The sequence below is a fragment of the Elaeis guineensis genome, chromosome 12 (assembly GCF_000442705.2).
Source record: "Elaeis guineensis isolate ETL-2024a chromosome 12, EG11, whole genome shotgun sequence".
Lineage (NCBI taxonomy): Eukaryota > Viridiplantae > Streptophyta > Magnoliopsida > Arecales > Arecaceae > Elaeis > Elaeis guineensis.
In genome coordinates this window covers 10,314,868-10,328,495 of record NC_026004.2, presented here as the reverse complement: position 1 = coordinate 10,328,495, position 13,628 = coordinate 10,314,868, and the positions used below count along the sequence as shown (strand labels likewise).

Below are 13,628 nucleotides of genomic sequence, written 5' to 3'. Positions count from 1 at the left end.
AAATAATTACTTTTTCTAAAGTGAGATTTTTGCCTGGAAAGTGAATGCTGGAGAATTATATGTTGAAACTTCTGGCCTGCTGAGAACTGAGTGCAAGTACTATAATTCAGTCAACCCTAGCTTTTGATGTATTATATTTTGGTTAACTCTTATCCTCTAAATTCTATGAGGAATAAAAAAACAATTCTGTCCCTATATAATATTGACTTTAAATATAAAGTTCTAAATACCAAATACCACATAAAGATCTTTTATCCCTATTATTAATGATAAAAGTTGGTATGTTGTTATTTAATGAAGAATTTGATATTAATAATAGAGGGAGATTTTATATATGTTCACACAATAAAATAATAAATTCACAAAAAAAAAAAAAAAACAATACAAACATCATGAACAAATTTGAATGTTACCACAATTATTAATACTGATTCATAATACGTGGAAGGGGACTTCCCATCTCGAGGACTTACCACCTTGACCTTCTGCAATCCTTTGATCTTTGATTTGTTTAAATACTCACAACTTGCTCTCTCCCAATCTCATTCTCTCTGATCAATCTCATTACTCTCCCAGTTAGAGGAGCCTACTTTGTCATGTATAACTCTTAAAAAATACAGCTTGACAAAGGCATTAATGTAGGCATATAGTACAGAGATAATATGAGATTTCATTCACAGCAGCAGCAAGGGTTAAAAAAAAATAGCAGGTAATTCTTCAAACTACTCGTTGAACCTCACTACCAACAACGATGGACCGCAATCAAAAATGGTCAATGAACCTGTGTAATACAGGATCAAAACATGACTAAAATGAAATAGATATAACATGTAAAATCAAAACAAAACCATGAAACCATAGAAGTAAAAAATGTAGAACCATCAAAATAAAGTCAATAATATGTTAATGAAATACCAGTCAACATGGACTCGAGAGGAACTTGAGAAACCGTGCCAATAACAAGTAATAGATACCTCAACTATAAAATCAGCCAGCATTCTCAAAAAAATTGTGCATTCTAGCCTCTACACACTTGGACAGTGACAAGAACCTGCCACAACTTATAATGACCAAGTATCTCAAGTAACCATGAATGATGACAAACCAAGTGTATCACAAGTATCACATAAAAGGGATAGACAAATCATCCAAGGCCATTTGAACACAAGTATCACAAGCAACTACCCATGACAATAAACTAATGATCAATTCAGAATCTATTGGTTCCTCATCAGCTATTTGTGGTTGCATATCAGATGAGGTGCCCCTGGCTGACACCCATTCATAGTTTTTTATTATCCTGTTTGCAGCACCAATTGCGCAACATTATATCCATGGGCCATCCAATAGCTACAGCCTCTAGGCATAATACCTGCATCAAAATATAATCATTCATGGTCTACCAAATCTTTAGATACATATACGTAGAGAGTGATAAATAATATAATATCATCATGGCTTTGTGCAGCAACAGAAACTAAATCATGGCTTCCTAAAAAGTCCTTCTCCCTACTACTCCAGGGGCAAGTTCTGTTCAGATATTTTTGGTGCAAATTATTTACAGAATAATTTCTACATACATGTCGATCTCTTTAGATCTACTAGATTCATTGATAACCAGAGAAAACACTGTTGTTGCACTGTTGGAAATTATCCATGAAGCAAACAAATAATCACTAATTTTTGCAGTTGTCACAAATGAAACATCCTCGATCATCTCCTTGATCATCCATATGATAGATGCCAACATGCGTGGATATTTTTTCTTTTTGCTTCTGTTCTTTGGTTTTTGTGGCTAGAATCTTGAAAAAACTTTTTGCTGTATCTGCTACAGTTGCTTAATCTTTCCCTTCATGCCAAGTACCACAATTTCTAGGATACTAGCAACTTTGTCACCTAAATATGCAGAATTTCTTGCAAATTGCTTTGTTTCTGTGATTTCCATAAAAATCTCACCTATTTGAAGTGTGTGTTAGAAAGACTTTTCTTTATCAAGATATTATTAATTCTAACAGCAAGTTCTGTTATCCATATCTAGTTGGGAAACAGGAACCTGTAATCAAGAGGGCAGGTGTGATCCGTCGGTCTTCACAATCTATAGACAAGTTCTGTGTTATGTTGTTCTTTTCATTTCTTTTCTGAAAAAAAATATAATGTTCTGTCTTATGCTTTTCTTTTCATTTCTTCTTTGAAAAAAATATTGTTCTATTATATAGTTTGACTTATTTACATAAGGATTGATATGACACATTGATCATAAACTAGTAATTTTGAGCTGCTATGATATGATCAACAACTATATTACCAAATTAAATTTTATCTATAGTTAATTCAGTGGGAACCAACTTTGTATGCAGGGGCTTGGTTTAAAATAAGGTTCGTATCTTAATGCAAACTATTGCCATCACCTATCAATTATATGTTTACTCTACTGGACTCATGTATTTGGAGTAATTTTTGACTTTGCCTGTTATAATTCAGCTGTAGTGGGAATCTTGAGTATGAGTATATAACTACAAATTTTTATAAGTAATTAAAAGTTTTTTACCAGAATTTGGATAGGGTTTGGGTTTATATTTTCATTAAAAATCAAATTCAGGTCTAATAGGAATATAACTAAACATGTTTTGAGTTACTAAATGCTGGCTAGATATGATTTAGGGCATAAGATCCGTCATCCTTCGTCAATTACTGTATTATGTCTCACTGAGCTAAGTTTCTATTCTTCTATATTAGAATTATTTGTTACCCTCCAAGCCTGATATCTTAAGACCTTTCTGTTCTTTCTTTTGCCTAACAGATGTGAAGGTGTATTTTGATGGTAGAGGAATTCATATTTATCAGTACAGCCTTTGGCTGGAGCCTAAATCACGAGTTTTTCCCCCAACTGATCTCAAGATATATATCTATTTTCTTCAGTTCATCTTGTAACCACCATGTCCCCCTTTATTAATTTCCTTCAACTCCACGAGAGCATTCATGTAACCATGAACCCAATTCATCAATGCAGCAGCTATAATTCCTAAAAAAATTGGAAAAAAAGTTAGAAACCGATTAAAAGTTGGAGTTCCGTCTAACTTTTTGCCTTTTATTAAAAAAAATTTCTTTTTTGATGTAAATGTATGAAAATTGCTTGGAAAAATCCTTTTCTAAGGGAAGAAAACTAATTTTTCATCCCGGAAACCCTAGAAATCGATTAAAGGGAGCGAGAGCATGCATACTCCTAAAAATTTGGGCATTCTTGACTGGGCCAGTTGGGCCGAACCTAGTTTGGTCGAACCAAAAATGAACTAGTTGATATAAGTCTGAAGTTTTATCTGAGCCTAAGCTGGATTCGTTTTGCGTCAAGAAAAAAAGGTTTTAAACTGAACACGGCAAGTTGTTTTTCAAGGACCAGCTCGACCCATCACTATTTGGGTTCATGCACTCATGGTAGCATTAGCCAAAGTAAGTGGATACTGGGTATGGATGCAATATAATCTGTGTTCAAATTAGGCACAAAACGTATTCCTTTTTTTCCACTTTACTCTCTAGTTTTCGGATCTCCAACCCACCAAACGTACCAGCATGCTTGAATTTTGAATTTTAACTAGGCTCTCATCTTTCACCAAAATCAAAATTTGGTGACTTGATCCAATGTAGATGGGCAGGATTAGTTCATCGATAGCTATATGTAGTCAATTATATGCATAGCTCGTGTAATAATTTTCTTGAAATCCATAATTATTTTTGTAATGAAATGAATGGTAGAGGATATAATTTTATCAAAATTGAAGGGCTCTTTTTGAACAATTTTTTCTTCTCCAACTCAATCCCTAGGTCCTTATTGCGGAACTCAGAGGACGAGAAATATGGAGAAAAAATACGGAGTGCTAACAGAGGAGGATGAATGCTAAGTTGCAGATGGAGTAAGAAGGATGGGTTGAAGATGGAGAGGAGGGGCAGGTTGAAGGCAAAAGAGAAAGAAGAGGGGGACGTTGAAAATGGAGGATGAGATGGGTTGGACAAGACCGAGCAGTAGGAAGGTGAGTGTTGGAAAAGAAGATGAGGGTGGCCGGTAAACAATGCCGAGTGACGGAGAGGTCGGTAGAGGAGGAAATAAGAGGCAGTTGGATCAGACAAGGCCGAGCAATAGCAGTGAAGAGGCAAGTGGCAGACGGTGGTAAAAAAACTGATAGTGGGCAGCAACGAGGAAGAGATATCTTTCGAAAAAAATATTACAAAAAATTAAAAAAGATGGCTATTAGTTTCTGAACTTGCTAAAATAAAATTACCTCAACTATCCTTACTAATAGATGAGTAAGATCTTCCCTCTTTTTTTTTTTTAATACAAAATAATAAAAGAACTTCGTAACAAATCCCATCAACTTAATACTCAGACTGCTGCCATAGTTGATCTTGTATACAAGTGCTTCAACAAAGGGGAGCAATTGAAGCTCACCCGCATGCAGGGTGATAATTATGCATCAAAGCACATTGTTCGATGTATATGGACGAACCTAAAATCTCAGAAGTATGATCGCAAAATAAACTGCTCCAACTTAATGACAGGCACATTTATAGACAACAAAATACAGAGACTGCCATGATTCTAGAGGAATTTTCTAATTCAAAACTGTGTGGCAGCCATGATTAAAGTATCAGGTTTTCAACCGAAAAATAGCATCGGGACCAATATATTGATTAATCATTTATAATATTCGTGTTACAACAGAACTATTATCAGTTATTCTCCTTTAGCTGAAGTTTACTCTCTAAAGAACCTCTGTACTACACAATTGCGATCACAGAGTAGCAGGTGAATGATTGAAGACTATGTATCAAGGGCTAATATGCTGAGACTAGCTTTCAATATCAATAGTGCCATTGTCTGTTGTCCTCTGCATCTGTCGTTGCTTGGACCTATTCTTCACAGCTTCTTCCTTATCATCAACAAAAGATAGAAACTTATGGAGACTGCGGCCTGACGTTGACTTTCCTTGATTTGAGGGATCTGCTTCATCTTCGGGTGCATGCCGGAGATATTGGCGTAGCATGAGGAAGAAGAATGTGAGAAGAGCAAGAAAGCATGCTACTCCACATATGAGAAACAAGCCCCAGAAACTAGTCAGTTGGAGCCGATCAGAGTCAAGCTCATCAGTTGCAGAACTGCATGCACTTCTTGTTAGCCACTTGTCATGGATCCTTTGGAGATCTCCATTCTCGGACAGTGAAAGAATAGCAGTTGACATATCCATAGCTAAAGGGGAGTCCCTTGGGAATATCTGAAATGGAGTAATCAGCATGTCAAGAAAGAGTAAGGACAAATTGGTGCATCATGTGACTTAAGGAGCAACAGACATGAGTAATAAATTATGAAAAGGTCTGATGGCATGAGGGTATAACTCTTCTGAGTTAGGGAAGGGGTCTAAATTACAAGATGGCCTATCTCCATGTCATAATACAGATATGCCTTGTAAAGTTCAGCAGCTGTTCTAGAAGAATGAAATTGATGCAGATGCAACAATGCTAACACAATAAGTCGAACTAATATTATCTCTTTACATATCTAGTGAATTTGAAATGCTTATTATCTTTCTGGCTTGTGGACCAGTGCAGCACCCAAATAGAAGAGAAATAAGAGATGTGTCTCCTGCAAAATGTTCAAGAGTTCAGGTATCATCAACACACACACCCAAGACACCATGGGACAGAGCGGGTCTTCCACATGTGCCAGCTTCGGCAATGTTTCCAGGTACTTTGGCGAGTTGTTTTTCTGGCAAGATTCAGCTGGTATGCATGCTTTGTTGTTTGTATATATATTACCTGCTGTTTTTTTTCCTTGTGTAGTAACAAGTTTCAGGTTGAATTTCTATGTTTTTATGTTATGGGGGACTTTGGTGGCCTTCGCTGTTGTTGGGTAGTGCATGCGGTAGATGTTAGCTTCATTGGCCAAGGGCCCATCTTTGTGCTTGTTGCAAGAGTATCTGAATCCTTGTAGAAGATTTCTCTGCTACTGTTCTTTTGGAGTCTATTTCACCCCCTTCCTGGTACTCATATGATTATTTAAACAAAATGCAAAGTGGGTTTGCAGTAGTTTATGCTTGACTTTTCATGAAAAAATAAGGAAAAGGAAAGATTAATGAAATTCACCTACCACAAACATAGTAGTGCAGGATTATAAAACTAAGATGGAAGTTAGCATCAAAAGCTAGTATGGAAATGATCAGCTGCTTCCTGATTAGTAAATATCTCAGATTTTCCAAACGAAAAGATACATATGTACCATCATCTTCATTGGGAGGAAATGCTGAACCTAGCTTAAAAGGAAAATTCTTTTTGGGAGGGGGGGGGGGTGTTTGAATTCCTTGTATATCAATGCATCTTTGGTAGAGCATTGACATACATACGGATAAGAAGTTGCTTTTGATTTCTTTTCAATCCTATCAAACTTTCTGTTATCAGTTTTCCTCACATGACTCGCAATCTTAAGAGGGAGGATTTTTCTACCCTGCATGCATGGGTGGTGTGGGGTGGGTTAATTCTTAGGGTCCTGGTTGACAAGCTTTGTTCCATCAGTTCAAGCTTGGGTTTATGAATTCCACTTCAATACTCTTTGCCACCTCACATCATAACAAGCTTTCTGAAACCAAAGGTCCACAATCATGGTAACAAGTACCGCATCGATACTTTATCGGTTCAATACGGTATAGTACGGTATGCACTCTGTACCAAAACAGCCCTCCAACCATTTTTCTTACTTTGTCATCTCAATAGACCTTTGTATGGACCAGTACACACCTCGGTATAGCTCGATATGCCTTGGTACAGAGCAGTACAGGCTGGTACAAGATGGTACAGGACGTATACCAATCTGAACTTGAGTTTCATTGGTTCCCAACTGATATGGTACGATATGCCCCATACTAGGCGGTATGGGGCAAGTACAGGGCAGTACAGCAATCCATGCTGAAACCCATCAATCCATCATCACCATTCACATCTAAATTGTCCTCCCTCTGCTCCTTCCGAACCCTTTAAACTACATATTGGTGCCATACGTAGTAGGCCAAGCTTATAATTGATGGTTTAATATTTGTATTTTCCATCAGTATTGCACTCTCTTCATGTGCTACACTAAGATTCAACTCCTTGCCTTCCCCCAAGTCCACCTCAACACCCAGGTCTTCATCTGTTATTTCATTCCCTTCTCAGGAAAGTTCTGCATCTCATTATAGCCTGACACCTAGATATATAGCATACACCCTCGCCAGTATCTGAAAAATGAATATCTAAGCCTCACTTCATGCAGACTGCAAGATCTTTTTCATGACATTAATCACTTCCTAAAGTCAGTGATTGAACAGATGAACCCCACATGATATTTCTCCACTACATGGAAGGACAAATTCTCATCTCTAGATCTCTTTAAGTTGCATCTAGAGTATTCTTTTATGACTCAAATTTTGAAAGCCTTCTTTAAAAAAATTTCACCACGACATAAGTTTAGCAGTCATCCACAGACTGACGACATTCTAACTCCTGCAAAGAATTTAGTTCAATGTCTCCTTGAATATCACCATAAATTTATGAAAAGGATAAGGTTCTGATAAGCTTGCTGCCAAACCATGATGCAAGTATAAAATAATGGGAGATACACCTGCCGTATTTCCCTCATCCAACTTAATAAAGAAGGCCTATTTACCATTTTCTCCAAAGCCTCACATCTGGTCCTAAATTGACTGAGCATCTAGGGATTGTTTGAACAGAATGACCCAGATTTAAAACACCATTAAGATTATGCAATTTTAGTTTTTATAAGGGAATATATCTATACTATATGATTTACAAATCTATAATAATGTCTGCAGTTGAATGCAGGAGGGCAATGATAGACAATGTCAGTCGCAGTAGATGTTTGAAACAAAGGGGTTTGGATGAACAGCTAGTAAGTTCTACGAAATTTTTTTATAGATTTCTTCCAAGTAACACTTCTACTCTTTTCTTGAACCTCACTTTCATATTGCCCATAAAGAACACACCATCTTTTTATTTTTTTTTAAAGTAGCAACAGCATAAATATAATCGAACAATGTCATTTTTTCTTCTTCTTCTTTTTTTTTTTTTTTGCAAAATACCAAGTAGAGTGACATTTGGCTACGACCTGACAGATTAAGATAAGGATAGTTAACAAACCTAGTGGCCTGCCATAATATGAACATGACACAGATTTACCTTTTGTCAGGAATTTATAGAATACTATTCAGAGTAATATTAGGTAGAAAATCCCTGAGAAGACTTCGTTAAAGGAATACTATAGTACTCATCTATTCAATGTAATAGGGCAAAGAAAAGGATTCAACTTTCCTACTACTTTGAGGAGGAAAAAGAAATCATGTTTTCCTATTTTCATCTTGATGGCATGCATATTCTGAATTTGGTGCAAGAATTGAAAAGATAAAAATGCAGGAATATGAACCTTTAAGATACATAAGATACTTACAAATCCCCAGCCGCTTTTGGTAAATTCTGAGCCAATAATGGCAAATTTGCACTTTGTTTCTAGAAAATTTTCAACATAGGGGCGCTCATCGACCACAGCAGCAACACCTCCATTGTCAGGTCCCAGTTCAAGGGCTCTAGCATACTCTTCTGGAGTACCGAGGGCTTTGAGTCTGGATTTTGCAATGTTGAGCTCTTCAACCATATAACCTTCTGCAAATGAACCCACTTGAAACCCAATAGGCTCATCACTAGTTATTAAGCTATCAATCCCCCTTATAGGAGACGAGAGTTGTTGTACCGTGAGGATTGAAGTCAGGCTTGCTGTGTAGCTTGATTGAATAATCAAAACCACAAAGAGCCATATTATAAGCACTGCACGCCCCAGAACACTTAAGGTATTCTCTTCTGCATGAAAAAGAATGATAGAATAACATGAACCAGACAGTAGACATTCTTCATTTGGATGGAACAGAATTCATAAGCAATCTAACTTACTGTGAGCAAAAAACAAAGTTGAAAAGCTGAACCTGCAATAGAAAACACAATATGAAATTATACGCCAACACAGACTGAATAGTTCAATAAATATTAATGAGAAAGGCTGAATGCATATAATAAACATGCGATGAGGCAAATAAATGTTTTGGCATTAACCAATCATCATTTTTATTTTTGTGCAACGCTTCATGCTTTTTGATAAGTTAAACCCGTATCCTACTACACGTTCTGACATATAATAGCGGCAGCCTGAACATGTTATACCACAATCACCCCATTCCTTGACAAGATAGTGAACAGTGAATTGGACAATTTAGCTAGATGTTGTCTTTAAAAATAATTATCACATAATAAAATAGCATTAGCATGTGTTGTGCCATACATTAGAATAAAAAAAAAGGGGGGGCATGCATGTTCAAGACAGATTAATTTATATGGTGGATAAACAGACAAATTACATGTTACATCCATGTAAAATTAAATATCTAATGCTACAAAATGTACTAAAAGGCAGAGATTTGCTGATTATCAAAAAGTCAGTGAGCAGGTGAGTCCATATGGTGACATCTGACATAGCAACATTAGAACAGATGTTAGTGGTGTATATATATACTTAGGTGTGCTCATTTTCCTGTGAACATACCAAAAGACGGTAGCTAGTTGTTGCCTTGGTGGGCCACGGAATTCATCATTGATCCTGTGCTCAAGAATCCAGATGACTACTCCCACAACAAGAAAGAACAACCCCGTGACACACCACATCTCCACCGTAAATGGTTGCAGGAAGGCCCAAGCATTTGAGTGATGTTTCTTAACAGGAGCCAGTACAACAAGCCCAGACTCAATATATGGCTGCGTATAATCAACAAGCTTGGTCCTATTTGTAACAATGGCAATGTCACCAACAGCAGCATCAAAAACCTAGAAAGACAAAAGCCATGGAATCAGTAAAATAAACCAAGTCTGTTTTTTTGAATTTGCATAATGGCCTATATTGGCATGGTTTCACAGGAACAGTTATTTAGGGGACCTACATTTAAGGCAACCATGTTTGCTAGCTCAGTATAACTTGGGTTCTCACGACCATTCCCAAAAGGTATGAGCTTATATGGAACAGCATATGGCAGCAAGCTGACAGCAGCAGTAAACACATCAATGCAGTAACCTTTCACTGTGCCTGTAACTGGATCTTTCGAGACGAATTCTTTATAGCTTACTCTATTAGGAACACCAATTCTCAACTCTTTTCCATTGTTAGGGAAAACCCATCCACGAGGTTTTGTAGTCGTTTCCCCAGGCCAAATAACACTGTAGAGTTGTTGATTTGCAGCAGAACGATTAGGTGGCTTTGAGTAGAGTGTTTCAGGAGGCACAACTGACAACCCAGAATAATTTGACCAATAACCGACTGTCCGCATTCCAGTTCCTACTACATTAATGATATCATAAGCTGGATGAATGAGGTTCCCATCAGAATCAAACTGCACTTGACCAGTTACCCCTGTGAAATTTGTCTTTTGTACCTCATCCAGCAGAAGCTTCCCTTCATCAAACACACTTATTGCCTCAATGTGTAGAGCGCTTCCCTTTAGATCATGCAACCTTGAATCATTTGAAAATGAAATCATTCCACCATCATTGAAAAATGCATCTATAGCCCGAGCAATCATCCATACAGTATCATAAGCACATAAACCATAAGCATTGAGGTGAAAGTCTCCACTGTTCTCTTTCTTGGTTAACATACTCCACTTAGAGACTAAGGCACTCTTCCTTTTTGAATCCGGTGTGTGCCGACGCAGGGTAAGAACCCCTTGCATTGTGTTCATGGTTTCAGGAGCAAGAGGCGCAAAAGTATCTAATCGAGAAGTAAGCCAATCCGTTGCTATCCAAACATATCCATTTCCCATCATTTCTAGAAAATGAGCCACGGAGAGAACTTCGAGACCAGAGGTTGGATCCGCATGTAGAACGATAACATGAGACTCCATCAAAGCAACCTTGACCAATAAATCAGTGATGTCAGTCCTGGTGGCTTCAGGTGGCAGTGCAGCTTTATAGGAGATCTTGCAACGCCTCTCTGCGAGTTTATCACCCAAGGCAGCTATTCCATTTCTACTATTATCATCATCAAAGAACACAGCAATCACCTGTTTCCACTGGTAATAATCAAGCATTTCAGCTATAGCAGCCATCTGGAATACATCACTTTGGGTGGTCCGAACAAAGAAGGGAAACTGAAGGGAAGAAAGTGTAGGGTCAGTTGCAGCAAAGGACAGCATAGGAACTTGGAGCTCATTGCCAACATGAGAAAGGATATGCGCAGTTGTAGAACATTGCGGGCCAACCATCGCAATAATATCAGCCTCCATAAATTGTAGAGCTGCGGCAGACAATTGCGTGCAAAATCAAAACATTGGGCAATTTGATGAATAGAAGAATGGTTACTTGAAAAACAAATGGAAGGTTACACGAGGTGAGGAGTACCCTCAACGATGCCAAGGAAGCCATTGCAATTGGAATCTTGCATTTCAATAGCCAACTTGGTGCCCTGAAGGACACTCGAATCGGCATTGACATCGTCCAGTGCTGCATTGATGGCCACCTTTGCTACTCTTCCAATGGTGGAGTTGAATCCGAAAACAGCTCCAATGGTTACAACAGCAGGCCTTGAAGAGACATTCCTACTGGCCCCACTTGAGACAAAAGCTAAATAGAGAGCCAGAAAGGGAAGCAAAGCCAATTTCATGGTGGTCCTTGCACGGCAACAGCCCTAGTTATTGCCTCTGCTTCAAAAGTAGAACGTAGCCCACCAGACATAAATAAGGGGAAAAGCTCAACAGTCCAGAACTATTACTAGAAAAAGAATGAATCACAGGTCCAACCAACTAAAATGAGAACCAGAAAACCAACATAAAAAACAACCAACTGGGAGGATGAAAAAAGAGATCTAGAAAAGATAAAACAAAAAAGGAATTGAAACAAAAATTCGATCTTTTAGCAATCAGAGGGATACTCGGAAGCAAAGCCCACAAATCTATCAGAGATTTGCCGTATATCCCTCTTTCTTCATACACTAAAACCCCAAACAAACCTCTATAACAGAAAAGGAGCAATCAAAAAAATTAAGAAGAAAACAAAAACCCAAAAGTCAAATGAGGAAACATGACATATCATCAGTTTTCCAGGGTAAATTAACAAAAAAAAAAAATCAAATGCCTGCATTGGAAAACAATACAAAAACATGGAAATGTTGGTTTAGGCTTTAAAGGTTAAAAAAGAAAAAACTTTCTTTTTCTTTTGAAAACTCACCAGTTTGCACCCAAAAAAAACTCAAGTCAAAAACAGGTAATTTTTAGTCAAAGAAAGCAAACCCTGCAACAAAGATCGAGAAATCTTTTGAGGATTTGAGCTCACAAACGCTTCCAAGCAGCAGAAAGCTGAACTATTCCACATGAAACAGAAGCCATCATATGCCCTGCATACCATATATGAGTCGACAAATCTTGATGAGAAGGTAGGAGAAGCCAAATCCAACAGAGAAAAGCTTGCTGGAAGAGAATCGCACTCACTTGTTTGCTGGTGCATCAGAAGGAACTCCACAATGGATGATTTTGGGTCTACAATGACTCGATGCTCGTATGTCCTTGTTTGGAACCCTTATGTAGGCCGTAACTGGGGAAAAAAGCGACCGCTGGTGGTGCTGGCGAGGGGCCAATTGGTGGGAAAAGCCGCTTGTGGCGGCCCCACAGAGCTTGTGAATCGCGGAATGGGGCCAGGGGGGGATGGAGGCCCACCACCCACCATTTACCTGCCACGTCACTGGATGCCTGGTGGGCCCTTCGTGTACTGGTTTTGGTCAAGCAAGTCACGTCACGTGGCCGTTCAAAGTATCGGAAGATTGATGGGCTGAAGGAAGGAATGTGGGACCGGGAGCTTTCGTTTTGGATGCTGTCTCGCGCGCCTCTCACCCACTTTAGTTATTCTCGTCTTCTTTGGATATGTTCAGATATTTTTTATCTGGATTCTGGATTTGCCGACTCCGCCGCTCATCACAATGTCTGATAATCTGATGCAGCGCTGGTCATCATGCATCATGTATATTCCAAAACTTAAAAAAAGTAAATGAGATAAATGTATAGATATGCATCTTCTTAAGACTATTTCCAAAAATCTAGATCCTTAGATAGATAGATCTAAAAATATATAAACACCATAAAAGTTTTTAATCTATCCAGCATGAGATTATTATTTCTTAATATCTTATTGCATGTATAAAGCCCGACAGATAGAAGCCGGAATAAAAGGCAACACATGAATTAGTAAATAGAAATATGAAGATTTCGATAGGCAAAAAGAATTAGTTAATTTTAACATCGTGTGAAAAAATAATAGAACAATATATTTATTTACCAATGGTTCATGATGAGTATCGCATAAGAATGATAATATAGTTTCATGAGCATAAAGTATGACAAATTTCAGATTAATATAATTCATGTTTACCATTTATAAGTAGGTTAGCTCCAAATCGAGGCATGGTTGTTACAAATTCAAAAGTTTATATAAAAATTTAAGTAGGATCCTCGATCCTAATTAGTTTAAGATTAAGACTTGTGTAAGTTTATGGTATGAGCTAATTATGT

The 13,628-nt window shown here is 37.8% G+C and overlaps 1 protein-coding gene across 5 annotated transcripts; it reads right to left on the bottom strand.

The window, feature by feature from the left end:
* Positions 1 to 4,645: 4,645 nt before the first annotated feature.
* LOC105055276 (glutamate receptor 3.1) lies at positions 4,646 to 13,125 on the bottom strand. 5 transcript variants are annotated; one of them, XM_010937048.4, is made up of 8 exons: positions 12,555 to 13,125; positions 12,357 to 12,460; positions 11,470 to 11,768; positions 10,017 to 11,365; positions 9,626 to 9,903; positions 8,980 to 9,011; positions 8,483 to 8,889; positions 4,646 to 5,264 (listed from the first exon to the last, which is right to left on the bottom strand). In XM_010937048.4, exons 3-8 carry the CDS (start codon positions 11,729 to 11,731, stop codon positions 4,842 to 4,844), a joined length of 2,751 nt encoding a protein of 916 aa, XP_010935350.1. In that variant the 5' UTR covers positions 11,732 to 11,768; positions 12,357 to 12,460; positions 12,555 to 13,125; the 3' UTR covers positions 4,646 to 4,841. The 5 variants fall into 5 exon arrangements, with proteins under 5 accessions (XP_010935350.1, XP_019709854.1, XP_019709853.1 ...); XM_019854295.3 differs by having other exon boundaries at positions 11,470 to 11,771; positions 12,400 to 12,460; XM_019854294.3 differs by having other exon boundaries at positions 12,400 to 12,460.
* Between the last annotated feature and the right edge of the window lie 503 nt (positions 13,126 to 13,628).